The 20,476-nt window shown below is 42.3% G+C and overlaps 1 protein-coding gene across 1 annotated transcript in view; it reads left to right on the top strand.

Annotated features, from left to right (window-relative positions):
- LOC105536656 (chromosome unknown open reading frame, human C16orf62) overlaps window positions 1-20,476 on the top strand; it is a 158,112-nt gene that overhangs the window by 72,270 nt on the left and 65,366 nt on the right. The window contains exons 17-22 of the mRNA XM_011976076.1: window positions 2,521-2,601; window positions 7,365-7,427; window positions 9,770-9,855; window positions 12,068-12,148; window positions 14,613-14,676; window positions 17,213-17,311. Of these exons, the coding sequence (XP_011831466.1) occupies window positions 2,521-2,601; window positions 7,365-7,427; window positions 9,770-9,855; window positions 12,068-12,148; window positions 14,613-14,676; window positions 17,213-17,311 (474 nt within the window). The remainder of the gene's footprint in view (window positions 1-2,520; window positions 2,602-7,364; window positions 7,428-9,769; window positions 9,856-12,067; window positions 12,149-14,612; window positions 14,677-17,212; window positions 17,312-20,476) is intronic.

Genomic DNA, 20,476 nt, shown 5'->3' with positions numbered 1-20,476 from the left:
AGATAGAAGTGGGTTCAAAACCCTTGCCGGAGTAATTTGTTTATTTTTAATCAAGTCCTAAAAATTTAGGTATAGCATGGCTATGGTCTGAATGTCTGTGCCCTCCCAAAATTCATATGTTGAAATCCTAGCCCCCAAGATGATGGTATTAGGAGGTGGAACCTTTGAGAGGAGATTAGGTCATGAGGGCAGAGTCCTTATGAATAGGATTAATGCCCTTATAATAAAAGAAGCCCACCAGCCTGGCCAACATGGTAAAACCGCGTCTCTACTAAAAATAACAAAAATAATTAGCCGGGTATGTGACATGTGCCTGTAGTCCTAGCTACCCAGGAGGTTGAGGGAGGAGAATCGCTTCAATGTGGGAGGCAGAAGCTGCAGTGAGCCAAGATTGCACTGCTACACTCCAGCCTGAGTGACAGAGTGAGACTCTGCCTCAAAACCAAAGTAATAATACAAATAAGTCCTGAGGAGCTCACTGTCCCCTTCCACCCCGTGAGGACTTGGGGAGAAGATGCCATTTGTGAGGAATGGGTCCTCACCAGACACCAAATCTACCTCCATCTTGGACTTCCCAGCCTCCAGAACTGTGAGAATTAAATTTCTGTTGTTTCAAGCTTCCCGGTTTATGGTATTTTGGTAGAGAAGCCCAAACAAACTGAGCCAAGCACACATGCAAAAACGTGCACGTATCATAAGTTTGCTGGCTCAATGAATTTTCACAAGGTACCACCATGTAATCACTGTCCAGAGTAGCAAATAGGAAATAACGACCCCACAGAACCCCCAGAACTGCCACTCGCTGTCACACCTCAGCCTTTGGGGAGGTGCAGGTAGCCTCTAACACCAAAATTGATTTTGCCTCATTTTGAGCATTAGGTAAATGTTGGTCCATTGATTTTTGTGGGTTTTTTTGGTCCTATTTTTATTTTACATTTTATTATGGAAATTTAAACAGACTCGCTCCCTTGTACCCATCAATCAGGAATTATCAACTTACGACAAATCTTGTATGATTTATATCATTACCGTGTCCCCCGACCCCTGGAATATTTTGAAGCAATCTCAGACATTGTATCATTTCATCCGTCAATATTTCAGCACATCTGTAAAAATGTAAGGATTCCATTGATTGATTGATTGACAAACAGGATCTCACTCTGTTGCCTGGACTGGAGTGCAGTGGTACGACCGTGACTCACTCCAGCCTCGACCTCCTGGGCTCAGGCAATCCTCCTGCCTCAGCCTCCCGAGTAGCGGGAATCACAGGTACATGCCAGCACACCTGGCTAAATTTTTTTTACTTGTAGAGATGGGGTCTCGCTATGTTGCCCAGGTTGGAGGGTTCCCTTCCTTAAACCAAATCTAAATACATTATTCTAAAGAAAAAAGTTGCTTTTTTTTTTGAGACAGAGTCTCACTCTGTTGCCCAGGCTAGAGTGCTGTGGCACGATTTCAGCTCACTGCAACCACTGGCTCCTGGGTTCAAGCAATTCTCCTGCCTCAGCCTCCTGAGTAGCTAGGACTACAGGCGTACACCACCACACCCAACTAATTTTATGTATTTTCAATAGAGACGGGGTTTCTCCATGTTGGCCAGGCTGGTCTTGAACTCCTGACCTCAAGCAGTCCACCCTCGGCATCCCAAAGTGCTGGGAGTACAGGCGTGAGCGACCTCACGCGGCTGAGTTACTAATTATTTAATATCATAAATACCAGTCAATATTCTGATTTCCCCAATTATCTGATTTTAAAAAAAAGTTTATTTGTTGAAATCTGGTTGAAAATAAGACTTTTACATTGCAATAGGCATTTTAGGATACTTTTGATATGTAAGTTATCTTTCAAACTGTCTCTTTCTCTCCTTCCCCTTTCTTTCCCTGTAATTTATTTGTTGAAGAAATTGGATCTTTTGCCCTGTAGAGTTTGCAAAGACTGCATTTTTCCCATTGCATCCTTGTGATGGTGTCTGACGTGCTCTTCTGCCTTTTGTAATTCTCATAAATCAGCAGTTAATTGTAGAGACTTAAAAGCCATTCTTAGCTTGTGGGCCTTGTAAAAACAGGCACTGGGCTGGATTGGGCTGCACTTGGCTGACTCCTGCTAAAGGTGGCAAAAGTGAGCAGTGAGCAGTGAGCAGTTAGATCAGACGGCTTGCAAGGGTGAGCCTGCACTCTTCCACAGTGCTTCACTGTTCTCTCTGCAGGCACTTGAGGGAGGGCCTGGGACAGGCAGGCGGAAAGAGGCCGATTTGACCACCGCTTGGGGAAAGCAGGGACAATGTAAAGCCCCAGAACCTTTGAGAACAGTGTTTAGTCCTGACTAGCTGTGGGGCTGTGGTACTAGACTAGGTGATATGAGTGGGATTTCCTCCCTTCTGTTATTTTCAGCAGAATATTGAAAACGATTTCCTGGAAGACGTGTGATGTATTCTGAATACATTAGTCCTTTCTCCCAGGAACATGGTCAGCGATTGCCATACAGTGTCTAATGCAGGTTTGGTTCCTTTTCCCTGCTTAGAAACGAGAGGTGAATACCGTTTTGGCGGATGTCATCAAGCACATGACTCCAGATCGTGCATTTGAAGATTCCTACCCCCAGGTAACAGATTTGCATTTCTCATTTCAACATTGTTAGGAATTTTGTTCTGTTGAATTAAATAGGCATTCTGCATGGATCATGCTATAAAGGCAGATAATCCTGTGTTTGAATCGTAGCTCTGCCAAATCGTAGCCATGTACCATGTGCCCTGTTTTTTTTTTGTTGTTGTTTTTTTTTTTTTGAGATGTAGTCTCACTTTGTCTCCCAGGCTGGAGTCCAGTGGCGCGATCTCAGCTACAAGCTCCGCCTCCTGGGTTCATACCATTCTCCTGCCTCAGCCTCCTGAGTAGCTGGTACTACGGGCACCCACCACCATGCCCAGCTAATTTTTTGTATTTTTAGTAGAGACGGGGTTTCCCCTTGTTAGCCAGGATGGTCTCGATCTCCTGACCTCATGATCCGCCCGCCTCGGCCTCCCAAAGTGCTGGAATTACAGGCGTGAGCCACCGCACGGGGCTGCCGTGTGCCCTTTGATCGGTTACTTAACCTTGTTGTGCCCCAGTTTTCTCACCTGTGAAGTGGGGATAGTAATAGTGCTACCTGAGAGTTACTGCGAGGATGAAGTGAAGCCCTTACACAGTGGCCTGGCACGTGGTCAGTGCTCAACAAGCGTTGTCATCATTGTTGTCACTAATAAGTAAATTGCAAGTATTTTTAGTTAAATCAACTTTTTTTTCCTTTTTTTTGAGACAGGGTCTTGCTCAGTCACCCAGGCTGGAGTGCAGTGATGTGATCACCGCTTAGCACAGCCTCGACTTCCTGGGCTTAAGCATAACTTCCTTATGTGGAAATAAATTTAAACTTATTGGAAAGTTAAAATAAATAATTTCTATTATTCTTTACCCAGATTCACTAACTGTTAACATTTCTTTTTTTTTTTTTTTTTGAGACACAGTCTTGCTCTGTTGCCCAGACTGGAGTGCAGTAGTGTGATCTTGGCTCATTGCAACCTCTGCTTCTTGGGTTTAAGTGATTCTCCTGCCTCAGCCTCCCGAGTAGCTGGGACTACAGGGGTGCGCCAGCACTCCCGGTTAATTTTTTTGTAATTTTAGCAGAGATGGGGTTTCACTGTGTTAGCCAGGATGGTCTCGATCTCCTGACTTCGTGATCCGCCCGCCTCAGCTTCCCAAAGTGCTGGGATTACAGGTGTGAGCCACCACGTCTGGCCAGCTGTTAGTATTTCACCACATATGCTTTATCATTCATGTATGTCCACACATATATACATGTATGTGTGTATGTTTTTTTCAGAATTATTTGATAATAAGTTGCATACATTATGTCATATTTTGCTTCTAAAGAGTTCAGTGAGGCCAGGTGTGGTGGTTCATGCCTGTAATCCCAGCACTTTGGGAGGCCAAGGAGGGCAGATCACTTGAGTCCAGGAGTTCAAGACCAGCCTGGGCCATCTCTACAAAAAGTATAAAAATTAGCTGGGCCTGGTGGTGCATGCCTATAGTCCCAGCTACCTAGGATGCTACAGGGGAGGATCACCTGAGCCTTGGATGTGGAAGTTGCAGTGAGCACTCCAGCCTGGGTGAGAGAGAGACATGGTCTCAAAAAAAAAAAAAAACAAAACACCCCACTAATGGGGACATGTGAAAAGGGTATAAGAGCAGCTTGAAGGGGCTCTCACTTGCTCCCAGTTTGAGGATCAAATGGAATTAGGACAGTAACGGATTACAGCCCATTGAATAAAATAGGAATCCAAGAGTCCATTCTTACGACGAATAGATAAATAGATGAGCGGATTGAGAAATGTGAAAGAAATGGTAGAATTGGAAAAATCACCATTTTGCAGCCATCACAGTAAAGACAAGAATTGTCTTCCTTTAGGTAAGAATTATCGGTGTCTGTTAAACCTGGGGGGAGAAGAGTTTTGCATGCATTGAGGAGGAGAGAGATTTTGATAGTTCAATGAGGAGCAGGATATTTGCTTATCTCAAAAGGTCTTCCTACTGAGCAGGTATCAGTGCAATGGGGAAAATAGTGACTATACAGCACAGACACTGGACAGTCCAGTTAATGAGAGTTCATCTCACCAATGAGGAGCAAAAGGCCATCATGTGCCTGCAGATGTAGTACCCTAAGAAACACACAGCATCACCTGTATAGCATTTCAGTTGAGAATGCATGAGCTGAATTTAATCACAAGGGAATGTCACACGTGCCCAGATTGAGAAGCATTCTATAATTCTTCAGAAATATCACGGTGGCCAGGCTCCATGGCTCACACCTATAATTCCAGACTTTGAGAGGCCGAGGCAGGAGGATTATTTGAGGCCAGGAGTTTGAGTCCAGTGTGGACAACATAGCAAGACCTTATCTCTACAAAAAATTTTAAAAATAAAGAAAGAAATTAGCCAGATGTGGTGGTGCATGCCTGTAGTTCCAGCTACTTAGGAGGCAGAGCTGGAAGGATTGTTTGAGTCCAGGAGTTGGAGGCTGCAGTGAGCTATGGTAGCACCATTGCACTCCAACCTCAGTGACAGAGTGAGATCCTGTCTCTGATTGAACTAAACTAAAAGTAAAATAAATAAATGAAGTAAAATAAAATAAGTAAAAAACCAAAAACCCCAGAAATATCATTGCCATAAATGACAAGGACAGACGGAAGAACTTGTGAATTAACACAGACTAAAGAGACGTGAAAATGGAATGCAGTGTGCAATCTCAGACTGGATCCTGCGTAGAAGATGGAAAATAGTAATGTCAGAAAAGACTAATTGAGACAATCAACAGATTGGATTAGATTTCAAATTAGATTAGATTTCATTATATCAGTGTTAACTTTCCCGATTTGATAACAGCAAGTGGAAATGTCAGAGAATATGATTTTTCTTAGGAAATAAAAAAGGAAGTGTTAAGGGGTAAGGGCATGATTCATACAATCTACTCTCATATAGTTCAGGGAAAAAATAGTATGTTTTACATAGAGAGAACCAGAAAGCATATTTGGCAAAATATTAAAAATTGATGGATTTGGGTAAAGAATATGTGGGAGTTCTCAGTACTATTCTTTCAGCTTTTCTGCAAGTCTGAAATTATTTCAAAATAAAAAGTTAAAGGCAGGTGAAGTGGCTCACACTTGTAATCCCATCACTTTGGGAAGCCGAGATGGGCAGATTGCTTGAGCCCAGGAGTTCAAGACCAGCCTGGGCAACATGGTGAAACCCTGTCGCTACTAAAAAAATACAAAAATTAGCTGATGGTGGCAAGCACCAGTGGTCCCAGCTACTCTGGAGGCTGCTGAGGCAGGAGGATTGCTTGAGCCCAGGAGGTCAAGGCTGCAGTGAGCTGAGATCATGCCATACTGCACTCCAGCCTGGGCAACAGAGAAAGACCCTGTCTCAAAAAATAATAATAATAAAACAAAAAGGTTTTAAAAAGTGGATGGGCTGTGTGTTTACAAATTCTATCATTAGATGGATGGATAAGTGAGGAGATAAAGTAAATTAAAATACTAGCTTCTGTAGAGTCTTAAGTGGTAAATAAATGGGTGTTTGTATAATTCTTTCAATATTCTTTATTTTTGAGCATTTTTACAATGAAATATTAAGGGAAAAAACTCCTATCTTTTAAAATCACAGTTTATGTGTAGCTGTGCTTAAGTGTTAACAAAAAATTTCTTGTTCTAAAGGGATTAGGTGCTTTGTGCTTCCGAAACTATTTTAACCAGACAGCATTGCAGTGTCTTACAATGGTATGCCTTGGAGCATTGTTTATGATGAAGTTTTGAAGTCCTTTATTAGTTTTTTGCTTGACTGACCTAGTAAGCTGCCTAATTATGGAATGGGCACATAACGTTCTTCATGTTCTGTTTTTAGAACATGAGAGATTTTCTTTGGAAATTATTGAAACAGCAGTTTTTTTAGTGTAAACAAATTGTCAGTACATTTTCTTGATAGCACCCAGAGGTAGGGAGTTCTATTGTATTTAGAAACAGCATCTCCCTGGCTCTCCTGGACCAAGACCCTGTCAACCTTTCGGTCTGGACTGTGCATCGCAGAGTGAGGGGCGGTAACCATCAGTATCTGGGCATTTTTGAGGCAGACCTCACAGACTGTGCCACCATCCTTGGGGTAATACCTTGGCCTTTAACTCTACCAGCGAACTCTGTCCAAATCCTCTCTAGTGAATAATCAAGAAACACAGGGCCACACGATGATGTAGAATAGGAACTGGCCAACTACAGCCCATAGGCTATATGTAACCTGCCACTCGTTTTTGTGAATAAAGTTTTATTGGCACAAATTCATTTAATGCACATTCATTTAATGTTGGCAATGGCTGCTCTTGCACTACAGTAGTGTTGAGTAGTTGTGGTGGAATGTAGGACATTTATAGAAAAAGTTTGCCCACTATTCAAGGAATAACAATAGCTGACATTAATGGAGAATTTTCCAAGGGCGGGCACTGCAATCAGGACTTTCCACGAACCATTCCATTGAGTCCTTACTGCTTTGATCTCCAATTCACAGATGAGGAAGCTGAGACTGAGACTCAGTTACTTCCCCAGGACTAGAAAGTAGGATGTACAGAGTCATTGAGCAAACTCAGACTGAGACAGAGCCTACCCTAAGCCCAGTTCACCATTTGTCGAACAATCCAGGCTTACTTTATTGTAGTTATAATTGTAAATTATGAAAAGTGATTGCCTTTAAAAAAAAAAAATTCAGGTTTTCATGAGAGAATGTGAACCAGAAAGAAATTTTTAAACATTAAGTTTTTAAAAATAAGATTTTTGTTTGTTTGTTTTACAGCTTCAGTTAATAATTAAGAAAGTTATTGCCCACTTCCATGACTTCTCAGTTCTTTTCTCAGTGGTAAGTAGCATTTCTTAATTATTTTTGGAAATTTGTACCTGGCTCGGAGGTTCTCATTGTCTCAGTAATGTTTTCATGATGCCCCAGGCCAAAAGAAATATTCAGCAGTTCCTTGTAGTTAGTTAGGTCTGATCAACTTAAGTATTTATGTCCTAACAGCTTAAGCAGTATTTGAAAAAATAATGCACAAAAACTGAAAGAAAAATATTATTTCTGTTTCATTCCTTACTTATGGGATATGTGCTCTATTGAGCATTACACAACTTCTCAAACCTTCGAAACACTCTGGCCAGCCTTCTCTTTGCTCTTCCACAGTGATTTTCACAGAGCACTTGCTTTTTAATCACATAGCCTAATGTTAAAACTATGAAACACATTGAGCTAGTAGTTGTTTCAGTGTCTGACAGTTGAGATTTACCATGTTTCCCTCAAAAATTTAAAATATCCTGCGATGTCTGTTCAAGTTTGCTCAGTGCCCTGGGCAAGTAGGAATCTAGGTTATTCTCTGTATAGTAACATTCTGTGTCTCTCCCTTCACTTCCCTCTTCCGGGTTCCATTTATGTATGCTCACAGGATTGTAAGAGTTTTTATTTTAATCATAGCAGCTAATATTTATTGGACATATACCACCCTCCCAGCACTGTTCTGGAACTTTACAAGTATTGCCTCACATCAGTTTCATACCACCGCAGGGAAGTAGGAGTTATCACTACAGTGCTGCTTTCTTATCCAGGGGGAATACGTTCCAAGACCGCCCAGGAGTTGCCCGAAATCGCAGATAGTGCTGAATCCTGTGTATACTATGTTTTATCCTATAAATACATACCTACGATAAAGTTTCGTTTATAAATTAGGCACACTGAGAGATTGACAACAATAGCTAAAATAGAACAATTATAACGATATGCCAGCATCGCTACTCTTGCACTTTGGGAGCATTATTAAGTAAAATAAGTGTTCTTTGAACACAAAAATGCTGTGATACCATGACAGTCAATCCAATGACCCAAGTCAGCTACTAAGTGACTAATAAGCGGGTAGCGTCTACAATGTGGAGACACTAGACAAAGGAATGACTCACAGCCTGGGGGGACAGAACAGTACAGCGTGAGATTTCATTACACTACTCTGAGCAATGCTCAATTTCAAATGAATGAGGCTGGGCGTGGTGGCTCAGCGCTTTCAGAGGCTGAGGCAGGCAGATCACCTGAGATCAGGAGTTCCAGACCAGCCTGGCCAACATGGTGAAACCCTGTCTCTACTAAAAATACAAAAAATTAGCCAGGTGTGGTGGTGCATGCCTGTAGTCCCAGCTACTGGGGAGGCTGAGGTTGCAGTGAACCGAGATTGCACCAGTGCACTCGAGCCTAGGCAACAGAGCGAGACTCTGTCTCAAACAAATAAAATACTATAAAAATAAAAATGAATGAATTATTTCTAGAATTTTCTATTTAATATTTTCGGATGGCCGTTAACCGAGAGTAACTGAAACTCTGGAAAGCAAAACCGCAGATAAGGGAGCAACTACCATATTCCCACTTTACAAATGAGAAAACTGATGCAGGAAGAAGTAGAGCAACTTGTTTACAGTTACACAGTCACCGAGGTTAGGATTCAGAGCCAGGCAGTCCAATTTCGAGGCCATCTCTGAACAGCTGTACTCTGACTCTTCTTCCATTGCTCATCAATATAATCATAAAAAGGCTGAAGTCTGCCTTGCCCGGAGAAGCTTACGGTCATCAAAGGTTGCCGGGATGGCTCGCCAAAATGTTAACTGGTCCCAGCACCAATCCCTGGAATGCATATAAGTTGTTTTAACAGTAACAGCTTTTTATTTTGTTTGTTTGTTTGTTTGCTTGTTTATTTATTTTTGAGACAGAGTCTTGCTCTGTCGCCCAGGCTGGAGTGCAGCAGAGCGATCTCGGCTCACTGCAACCTCCGCCTTCCTGAGTTTAAGCAATTCTCCTGCCTCAGCCTTCCAAGTAGCTGGGACTACAGACATGCACCGGTACACCTGGCTAATTTTTGTATTTTTAGTAGAGACAGGGTTTCGCCATGTTGGCCAGGCTGGTCTTGAACTCCTGGCCTCAAGTGATCCACCCACCTCGGCCTCCCAAAGTGCTGGGATTACAGACATAAGCCACTGTGCCTGGCTCAGTAACAGCTTTTTACAAGCCCAGTCAGGTCCTCTCCCTGATTTCAGAGGAGTCCTCATCTGACCTGACTCAGAGAGATGAACCTCTGTTCTGCTTTTTTGACCTCCACAGAAGAAGAGACCCACAGATTCCTTCCTTCCAGTAACTTGTGTCATTTGCATATAGAGTGCTTGCTTTATTTATAGGAAAAATTTCTGCCGTTTCTGGACATGTTCCAAAAAGAGAGTGTGCGGGTGGAGGTTTGCAAATGCATCATGGACGCCTTCATCAAGTGAGTGCCACGGCGTGCAGCGGAAGCCTTGATTCCCAGTGCCCTTGTGAAACCTGTTGCTAAAAAATCAGTTCTTGCACTTTGAGGCCAAGTGATGTGTACGTATTTCATACAGAAAACCACACTGGAAGGAAAGCCACATTAAAGGCAGCAGTCATGATAAAAGTTTGTAATTCGTGTTTAAGAAGACAGACTAGCAAGTGTTATCATGAGCCCTGCCAGCAGCTCCATTTTACTTTGATATGTTTTTAGAAGGAGGAGTCTTTTGATAAATTCCCTCAAGAGTCACATTTTTAAGGATACAAATCAGGGCGTACATACTTATGAGGAAGGCACCGGTGCTAGAAAGGTTTTCATCTTCAGTGTTTAGTTATGTAGCTGACTAATTTGTGATCAGTTTTCAAATTTAGCTCTTCAACGAAAAAGAAAAAAAATCAAATCTAGTTCTGTTCATTTTTTTGATTAAATCTGTGTTTCCCAAAACTGCCCGACTGCTAATGGTACATGAAATAATTTTAAGGTGGTGCATGGAAAAAAGGTGTTTTTGTTTTTGTTTATGTTTTGAGACAAGGTCTCACTCTGTCATCCAGGCTGGAGTGCAGTGGCACAATTATAGTTCACTGCAGCCTCGAGCTTCTAACGCTCAGGTGATCCTCCTGCCTCAGCCTTCCAGGTAGCTGGGGCTACAGGTGTGTGCCACTACAACCCAGCTGATTTTTGTATTGTTTGTAGAGACAGGGTCTCTGTATGTTGCCCAAGCTGGTTTTCATCTCCTGGGCTCAAGCCATCCACCCACCTTAGCCTCCCAAAGTGCTGGGATTATAGGTGTGAGCCACCTCGCCTAGCTAGGGTTTTATTTTTATTTCATTATTTTTAAAATTTATTTTGAGGCAGGGCCCTACTCTGTCACCCAGGCTGGAGTGCAGTGGCACGATCTTGGCTGACTGCAACCTTCACCTCCTGGGTTTAAGCAATTCTCCTGCCTCAGCCTCCCAAGTAGCTGGGATTACAGGCACCCACCTCCATGCCTGGCTAATTTTTTTGTATTTTTAGTAGAGACAGGGTTTCGCCATGGTGGCCAGGCTGGTCTCGAACTCCTGACCTCAGGTGATCTGCCCACCTCGGCCTCCCAAAGTGCTAGGATTATAGGCATGAGCCAGCGCACCTGGCCTGTTTTTATTTTTAAAGTTACATATTTATTTTAAATGTATTAGGCAGTGTATAGTTTAATGTGATTTCATGTACAATATATTATTTTTTAGGACAAGGTTAAGTTTAAAAAGGCTACAGTTACTTTAAATATTAAGTATCTATAGATATGGTTCAGTTTGGAAAATTGAGTTTGATATTGCTCATATGTTTTAAGCTTTTCTTGTCATCTTTCTAAAAGATTAATTCCTTATAATTAATATAAGGATTGATATTAATTCCTAATTAATTTGCTTGGAATAAATATACCTAATTTACTTACCTAAATATTTGTTATAAGTTTGCCCTTTTATATTTTTGAAAAACCAAATGAATAATTTTGCCTGGCAAAATTTGCCCGTTAAAAGCACAGTGACAGACAGGTTGTGGGGAGCTTCAGAAGGTATGAGAAACATAGTAAAAACAAACAAACAAACAAAAAACAGGTTTGCTCTTAGCCCACCCGGTTTAGGAAAGGGAAGAATTTTTCTGTGATTTTGCAGTTAGGAGAAGTTATCATGTGTGTAGAAGAGCAAACTTGTTATTTAAAGAATTCTGGGCCAGATGTGGTGGCTCATGCCTGTAATCCTAACACTTTGGGAGACTGAGGTAGGCCGATCACTTGAGACCAGGAGTTCAAGAGCAGCCTGGCCAACATGGTGAAACCCTGTGTCTACCAAAAATACAAAAATTAGCCAGGTGTGGTGGCACACGCCTGTAGTCCCAGCTACTTGGGAGGCTGAGGCAGGAGGATCACTTGAACCCAGGAGGCAGAGGCCGCAGTGAGCTGAGGTCACACCACTGCACTCCAGCCTGGGTGACAGAGTGAGACTCCATCTCAAAAATTAAAAAAAGAATTCTGAGACAACCAGAATACGGCTCATTACTGGTAAACTGGGCTGGGTGAAATGCCAGCTGGATAATTTGCTGCTTTTCAAATGTGTACAGTGGATGAAAACTGAATCCACTCTTACAGTGCTGTCAGTGGACAAAACTTTGACTTTTACCTTTAAATGTCTCCTAGGCATCAACAAGAGCCCACCAAGGACCCGGTCATTTTGAATGCCCTTTTGCACGTTTGCAAGACCATGCATGACTCCGTGAAGTAAGCCATGCTTACAGCTGAAATATAACATGAATTGGGTCTTAATGTCACCTAATAGAACATTAGGGAATGATTCTTTAAGCTGCCACTGTGAATAATATTGCTTTATTGGGGGTATTAAAATTCTTGCTAACGAAGACATTCCAGTCCAGGAGAGGAAGGAGGCTGAGGGTAACCTTCTTGAGAAAGCGACGTGGCAGATGTTGTTAGAAAGGAATTTATGTTGCGGGTAAAAAGCTGGTTTCATTCAAGTGAACTCAAACTCCGTGTCTCTTGGAGATTTCTGAGAGCAGCAGATAGTATAATAATGAGCTCACTCATCCAGTAACATAGCCTTTTTATTTCATCTCTTTATTAGCCAATTATTTGAAATTCAAATGAAACTGCTTACATTTCTTACATGAAGGACTTTATTTCCTCGGTATACTTGAGGCTGAGGCCTATCCACAGGCGTTACCTTTCAGTCAAAGGCTGAATAGTCACTGCTTTGCTTTCTGGTTTTTGTTTGTTTATTTTTAAAATATATTTTCATTTGACTGTGCTTAGGGCAATTCCTGCTTGTTTGTGGCTGAAATTTTAGTCCCCAAAGAATTTTTAAACACAGCAGCTTGATTTACTGGAAAATGTTACAAGAATGGAGAAAATTGTTTTGGAACTTAACCATCAACAAGACGAATTGTATTTCTTCTTTGTTTTCTCTGCGTTTTAGAATCGTCTATGATTTTTTGTGCTTTCAAATTCATGGGTAGTTATGAAAATCAAAGTGTCGAGGCATTTCATAAAAATGGAGCCGGTAGACTTTAGTTGGACAAAAATAGAAATAAAGACACAAAAGGCATCCAGAAAGGCACTTAGATTCGTGAGATATCGGGTTTTGGCTTAAGTAAAATAGAAGGTTGATTTCTGTCTTGTTAAAATTGTGCATAGTAGACAGACCAGAAGGTAGGGGTAGGGCAGCTCTTCTTTCAAACATCATCCGGGGACTCAGGTTATTTCTGTCTTACTGTTCTCCCAATCTATCTGGGGTGTTGTCCTTGTCTTCTTCCTGGAAGCTGACGTACCTAAACCATGTCCACATTCTGGCCTGTGGGCAATGGGGAACAGCAGCTTTCTTTTGGGGACAAAGCTGGGAAGGCTCACACGTCACTTGTGTTCACATCGCATTGTTCAGAAGTGTCCCATAGCCACCCCTAACTGGGAAGGAGGCTAGGGAATGTTGTTCTAAGAACAAAGTGGGGCTGGGTGTGGTGTCTTATACCTGTAATCCCAGCACTTTAAGAGACCAAGATGAGTGGATCACCTGAGGTCAGGAGTTTGAGATCAGCCTGGCCAACATGGTGAAACCCCATCTCTACTAAAAAATAATAATAATAACAATACAAAAAATTAGCCAGGCTTAGTGGCACATGCCTGTAATCCCAGCTACTTGGGAGGCTGAGGCAGGAGAATCACTTGAACCTGGGAGGCACAGGTTGCCATGATCCAAGATCACGACATTGCACTCTAGCCTGGGCCACAAGAGCGAAACTCCATCTCAAAACAAAAACAAAAAAAGAACAAAGTGGACATTTGTATTGAAGGACAATGGGCAATCTTTGCCAAAATGTTTTCTCCAAGAACAAACCGACAAGCAAAAACCTTGACTCCTGTTTTCTCTGGGCTCTTAAAATTTTTAAAAAATAAATTTGGGGAACTATTGGTAGGCCTTCACAAGTATAATCAAAACTATAATGATTTGACATTTTCTTCCTTATATTCGTGTGAAATTTTCTATTAAATAGAAGCAACTGAGACCTGAGATTTACTTTACAATGTATCAAAAAAATAAGACGGATTGATGGATGGAGAGGGGAGTGGATAATTATGTGTAAAACAAAACGGTGATGGCAGGATTTCGATGGTGGGGGGTATGTGTATTTACTGGAAAATTCTTTCAACTTTGCTGTACATTGGAAATATTTCTGTTTCCTTTTTGGGGAGAATGGGGTCTTGTCATGTTGCCCAGGCTAGTCTCCAACTCTCCAACTCCTAGGCTCAAACGAACCTGCTACCTCTGCCTTCCTAAGTGCTGGGATTACAGGTGTGAACCAGCACACCCTGCTGGTGGAAATTCAACATAAATTCCATTTATTTTTTAAATAAAACGTTCAGTGAAATTTCCGTGAAGTACAGAATTTGACATTAGACCTTGCTGCCCAAGTTCCAAAGAAGTGAAAGTTACCTTTTCTTTTCTTGTTAATAAATATATCTTGAGAACAGCATCTTTGAGGGAGATGAGAAACATATTTAAATTATGTTAATTGTGATTGTGTATTTTTATCCAAGGAAAAATAAACGGAGTTTTTTATATCTAGAAAATGCAAAATGTTCTTACCCGTTAAATTACTTACCCCTTGTGTATTTTTTTCTTTAGAAACTTTCATCTGTTACCTCCGTGTTAATTATGTACAATTATTGATTTTAGTGCACTCACTCTTGAGGATGAAAAAAGAATGCTGTCACATTTGATTAATGGATTTATAAAAATGGTAAGTCTTAGGGAAGAAGTTTTAGTGCACTTGGAAGTGTGATGTAATTGTTTATCCTTATTCTGGCGAAAGCAGTTAACATTATGTTCTCTGGTGCTTTTCATTCTTAGTGAGATAAGATGAAATTAGAAAACATCTTACATTAGCCAGGACTCCCCTGGGGGCAAAGAGAGCCAAGACAAACTGGCTTAAGAGGAAAAAGGTGGGGGGGCGTGGTGGGTGATGGGAGGAGGGATTTCTTGGCTCATGGGACAAAAAGTCCAGGAGGCTGGAACTCTCCAAAGCAGCAGCCGGGCTCAGGATCTCCCGGATGTCATCAGGACCTGCCTTCCCTGTCCGTCTTTAGCCCCAGACTCTGCCCCATTGGCCCCCGGCTCAGCTGGGCTTGCTCCACCACAGTTCCAGGTTTCCAGTCCCCGAGCTCTGCAGCCCGGCAGGCGGGGCTCCAACGAAGTCCTGGGATTGAGTCTCTTTGGATTAACACGGGTCGTGGCCCCAAGCACACCTGGGTGACCTGAGTCAGGAGGGCCGACAGTGGAAAGAAGGTGTGCCCTGAAGCAGCTGATGCAAATCATCCGATGGCGATGGAAACTATGCTGGGCAGGCAAAACGCCAGATAGCCACTCCCCATCTGTTTTACTTATCTACTGCTGAGTAACAGCTCATCCCAAAACTTGGTGGTTTTAAATAACAGGGCTTTTTTTTTCTTTTTTTTTTGTGGCGGGGGGTGGGTTTGAGACGAGGGTCTTGGTATGTTGCCCAGGCTGATTTCCAACTCCTGGCTTCAAACAATCCTCCAGCCTCGGCCTCCTAAAGTGCTGGGATTATAGGCCTGAGCCACTGCACCCAGCATGAGTTTTTTTTTTTTTTTCTTAAACCGTGGATCAGCTCGGTAACCAGGCTGCTGCAGGCAGTGTGGTGTGGCACTGGTGTGGCACGATTCGGCTGGAGGAGCCACAGTGGCCGTGTTCCCTTCTCCAGGGCTTTGGTGCTGGATATGGGCTGCGGCCATCTTGGTTTTCTTCCATGTCCTCTCTTTCTCTCCACTGTTCTCAGTCAGTGGTTTCAATTGAGCTTTCTTGCTTGGTGTTGCCTTCTATGAAGGCACAGACAGAAGCAGCAAGGCATTTTAAGGCCAAGTCTTAGAAATCACACAGTGAGGCCGGGCGCGGTGGCTCATTCCTGTAATCCCAGCACTTTGGGAGACTGAGGCAGGTGGATCACCTGTGGTCAGGAGGTCAAGACCAGCCTGACCACCATGGTGAAACCCTGTCTCTGCTAAAAATACAAAATTAGCCGGGTGTGGTGGTGCATGCCTGTAATCCCAGCTACTCGGGAGACTGAGGCAGGAGAATCGCTTGAACCCGGGAGGCAGAGGTTGCGGCGAGCCAAGACCATGCCACTGCACACTCCAGCCTGGGCAACAAGAACAAAATTCCGTCTCGGAAAGAAAAAAAAAAAAATCACACGGTAAACCCCGGTCACATTCTACTGCAATCTGTGGGTCAAAGCAAGTCACAGGGCCAGTCTGGAGCGGAAGAGCCTCTGCCTTTTGATGCGGGTAGTCCACAGAGACACTGCAGAAGGGCAAGCAGAGGGGGAGGGATTCCTGCAGCCTCCTTTGGGAACATCCCACCATTATACTATCCCAGCCTGAACAGTCTTCGCCTTCATTCTGGGTGCCAAAACACCAACTGCTGCCAATATCTTCTATTTTAGTAGAAAAGTCAGGACCAAAGCTGACAGAGACGAAAATGACGAGATCACTTTGAAAATAACCTTGAAATTCTGACTTGTTCAATAATGCGGCTTGATTAGTCCACCTGACTCTGTGGGTGAAATATCAATTTTGATGAAAATTCAGGATTAGCCTTTCAATTCCTGTGTTAGAAAACCGACCTATGGATTTTCCCAGGTCACTCTCCGTTGTCCTTGCTTTTTGTACTCATCATGTGGTATTTATCTTTTTACGGCATTGTCTGAAAGTTGCCGAGTTATTATGGAAAAGAATATAAGGAAATCAGATATGAAACATGATAGCTGTAATGGAAATGACGATATTAAACCTCATCTGGACAAAAATGATTGATGTACAGTAAAGTTTTTCTTACTAACCAGCTGTTCATAAATTTGAAGAAATAGGAGATGAGGTGATGGTTTAATGGTGGAGAAACTTCCATCTATGGCTTCTGTAGCCACCAGTGAGCTGCCGAGGTTGGCTCCCCATCAGGAAGCAGAAAGGTGTGACCGTTACGATGGCAAACCTTCTGACAAATGGCCCCCAATAACCACATTTATGTTCTGTGAAAAGGCCACAGCTGACAAACAATTATTCCCTTTCCAGTGGTTTCCTTCGGAGCCTGGGAAATTCTATTTACACTCTGAGCTTCTGCTTTATACCCTCTGACTTCTTATGCTCTAGTCCAGTGCCCATGTCATAAAGATGAGGTGGCAATAATATTTCAGTCATACCATGTGCTTGTGTTCCCTCTAAAAATACCACTGTCCCCTTCAGCATCTTTCTCCTTGATTCTAGGTTTCCTTTGGCCGTGATTTTGAACAACAGCTGAGTTTTTATGTTGAGTCCAGGTCAATGTTTTGCAATCTGGAGCCTGTTCTTGTGCAGCTGATTCATGTAAGTATCTTCATTCATTACTTTCTTCTCTCAATACATATTTATTGATCATCTACATCCCAATCATTTATTTTTATTTTATTTTATTAGAGACAGGGTCTCACTCTGTCACCCAGGCTAGAGTACAGTGGCACAATCATAGCTCACTGTAGCCTTGAACTCCTGGGCTCAAGCAATCCTCCTGTCTCAGCCTCCTAAGTAGCTGGGACTACCAGCTCAAGCCACCATGCCCGGCTATTTTAAATATTGGTTTTTTTGTTTTTTGTTTTTCTGTTTTTTGAGAGATGAGGTCTCACTGTGTTGCCCAGGCTGGTCTCAAATTCCTCACATCCAGCGGTCCTCCTGCCTTGGCCTCCCAAAATGCTGGGATTATAGGCATGAACCACTGTACCCAGCCTTAATATGGGATTCTTCTGGTCCTGTTTTGTTACTGTTCTCTATGGTGTGAAAGGTGCTTTCTCAAAGGTTAATAAACTTACAACTTTGGTTTTATTGATCTGTTTTTCTGTGAGATTTGCATTTTCTCATTTCTACATGCCAGCAACAGAGTTAAGTGATTTACAGAAATCTAACCAGAAGGGGCCCCTTCTTACCTAACAAGAGGTTCCCAACTTTCTTGGATCGTGGCATCTCTCAGTAACTTTTTATGGTGCTCTCAGACCAAAAGAATTAATAACAGCCCTGTTTATTAAGAAGTTAGATTTAGGCTGGATGTGATGGCTCACACCTGTAATCCTAGCACTTTGGGAGTCTGAGGCTGGCAGATCACTTGAGGTCAGGAGTTTGAGACCAGTCTGGCCAATATGGTGAAACCCTGTCTCTACTAAAAATACCAAAATTAGCCAGGCATGATGGCAGGCACCTGTTGTCCCAGCTACTTGGGAGGCTGAGGCAGAAGAATCACTTGAATCTGGGAGGTGGAGGTTGCAGTGAGCAGAGATCGTGATACTGCACTCTATACTCTAGCCTAGGCAACAAAGGGAGACTTCATCTCAAAAAAAAAAAAAAAAAAGTTAGGTTCAGACAACTTAAGTATTTATGCTCTTACAACTTGATAGCCATTTGAAGAAAATATATATATAAATTGATAGAAAAATAATACCTTTTTTTCTTTTCTTTTTTGAGACGAGTTTTTGCTCTGTTGCCCAGGCTAGAGTGCAATGGCACGATTTTGGCTCATTGCAACCTCCACGTCCTGGGTTCAAGTGATTCTCTTGCCTCAGCCTCCCGAGTAGCTATAATTACAGGTGCCTGCCACCATGCCCGGCTAATTTTTTGTATTTTTTAGTAGAGATGAGATTTCACCATCTTGGCCAGGCTGGTCTTGAACTCCTGACCTAAGGTAATCCACCTGCTTTGGCATCCCAAAGTCCTAGGATTAGGACATGAACCACCAAGCCTGGCCTATTTTTTTCTTAGCCATAATTAGTAATGATGGGTGTGTACTTATGAGGCATATCACAGCTTCATAAAATTTGGAATTAGATTGGTGATGTTATTCTTATTTCTTGTTTTACATTCACTTTTTTTACATTTATTTTTGCATAGCAATTAAACTTGCTTTTGATCACAGTAGCCACAAAAAACAAGTTTTACGAATATATGATGTGGCTATAAGGGATATAAAGCAATCCATCATCAAATCAGCCTTGCACCAGTGCTTTGCAAAGTGGCAACAAACAGGCTGGGCGTGGTGGCTCAAGCCTGTAATCCCAGCACTTTGGGAGGCCAAGAAGGGCGGATCACAAGGTCAGGAGATCGAGACCATCCTGTCTAACCTGGTGAAACCCTGTCTCTACTAAAAAATACAAAAAACTAGCCGGGCGAGGTGGCGGGCGCCTGTAGTCCCAGCTACTCGGGAGGCTGAGGCAGGAGAATGGCGTGAACCCGAAAGGCGGAGCTTGCAGTGAGCTGAGATCCGGCCGCTGCACTCCAGCCTGGGCGACAGAGGAAGACTCCATCTCAAAAAAAAAAAAAAAAAAAAAAGTTAGGTTCAGACAACTTAAGTATTTATGCTCTTACAACTTGATAGCCATTTGAAGAAAATATATATATAAATTGATAGAAAAATAATACCTTTTTTTCTTTTCTTTTTTGAGACGGAGTTTTTGCTCTGTTGCCCAGGCTAGAGTGCAATGGCACGATTTTGGCTCATTGCAACCTCCAAGTCCTGGGTTCAAGTGATTCTCTTGCCTCAGCCTCCCCAGTAGCTGTAATTACAGGTGCCTGCCACCATGCCTGGCTAATTTTTTGTATTTTTTAGTAGAGATGAGATTTCACCATCTTGGCCAGGCTGGTCTTGAACTCCTGACCTAAGGTAATCCCCCTGCTTCGGCGTCCCAAAGTCCTAGGTTTAGGACATGAACCACCAAGCCTGGCCTATTTTTTTCTTAGCCATAATTAGTAATGATGGGTGTGTACTTATGAGGCATATCACAGCTTCATAAAATTTGGAATTAGATTGGTGATGCTATTCTTATTTCTTGTTTTACATTCACTTTTTTTACATTTATTTTTGCATAGCAATTAAACTTGCTTTTGATCACAGTAGCCACAAAAAACAAGTTTTATGAATATATGACGGATATCCCTTATGAATATAAGGGATATAAAGCAATCCGTCATCAAATCAGCCTTGCACCAGTGCTTTGCAAAGTGGCAACAAACAAATATTGCTGTGTTACCCTAAAAAACTGTGACACCCCTGTGAATTTACTGCCTTTGCTGCAGCACCCCAGGGTGCCATGGTGCACAGTTTGGGAACCGCAGGTCCACACTTTTTATATCTGTGGAAGGGTTCCCTAAAGCTCTTTCATTATTTCATGTCTATTCAAGGAGAATAACTTTCATATGTATTTATTTGCTGGTTAGCAAGTTATTTAGCACAACTAAAGACCTAAATCTAGAAACTTTATCCAGAAAACAGGGGAGGTAATAGTATCCACCCTGGGATAATGAAGCTTAAGTGAACCAATGAATGTATAGCTCTTAAATAGTACTTGGAACACTATTAGTGATGATGTGGCTACTATCATTATTGTTCTTATTGTCAGTATTGTATAGCTGAATGGTGTGGTCTGATTGTCTAAATGGTATGCTTTGGAGGTGTCTCTTAAGATCTCTACATTCTTAAACTTTGGTGTGGTAGGATTTCTGGAAATGGAG

The sequence above is a fragment of the Mandrillus leucophaeus genome, unplaced genomic scaffold (genome assembly GCF_000951045.1).
Source record: "Mandrillus leucophaeus isolate KB7577 unplaced genomic scaffold, Mleu.le_1.0 Scaffold162, whole genome shotgun sequence".
Classification (NCBI taxonomy): domain Eukaryota; kingdom Metazoa; phylum Chordata; class Mammalia; order Primates; family Cercopithecidae; genus Mandrillus; species Mandrillus leucophaeus.
Note: the sequence above shows the minus strand (reverse complement) of the source record. Positions and strands in the feature narration are given on the sequence as shown.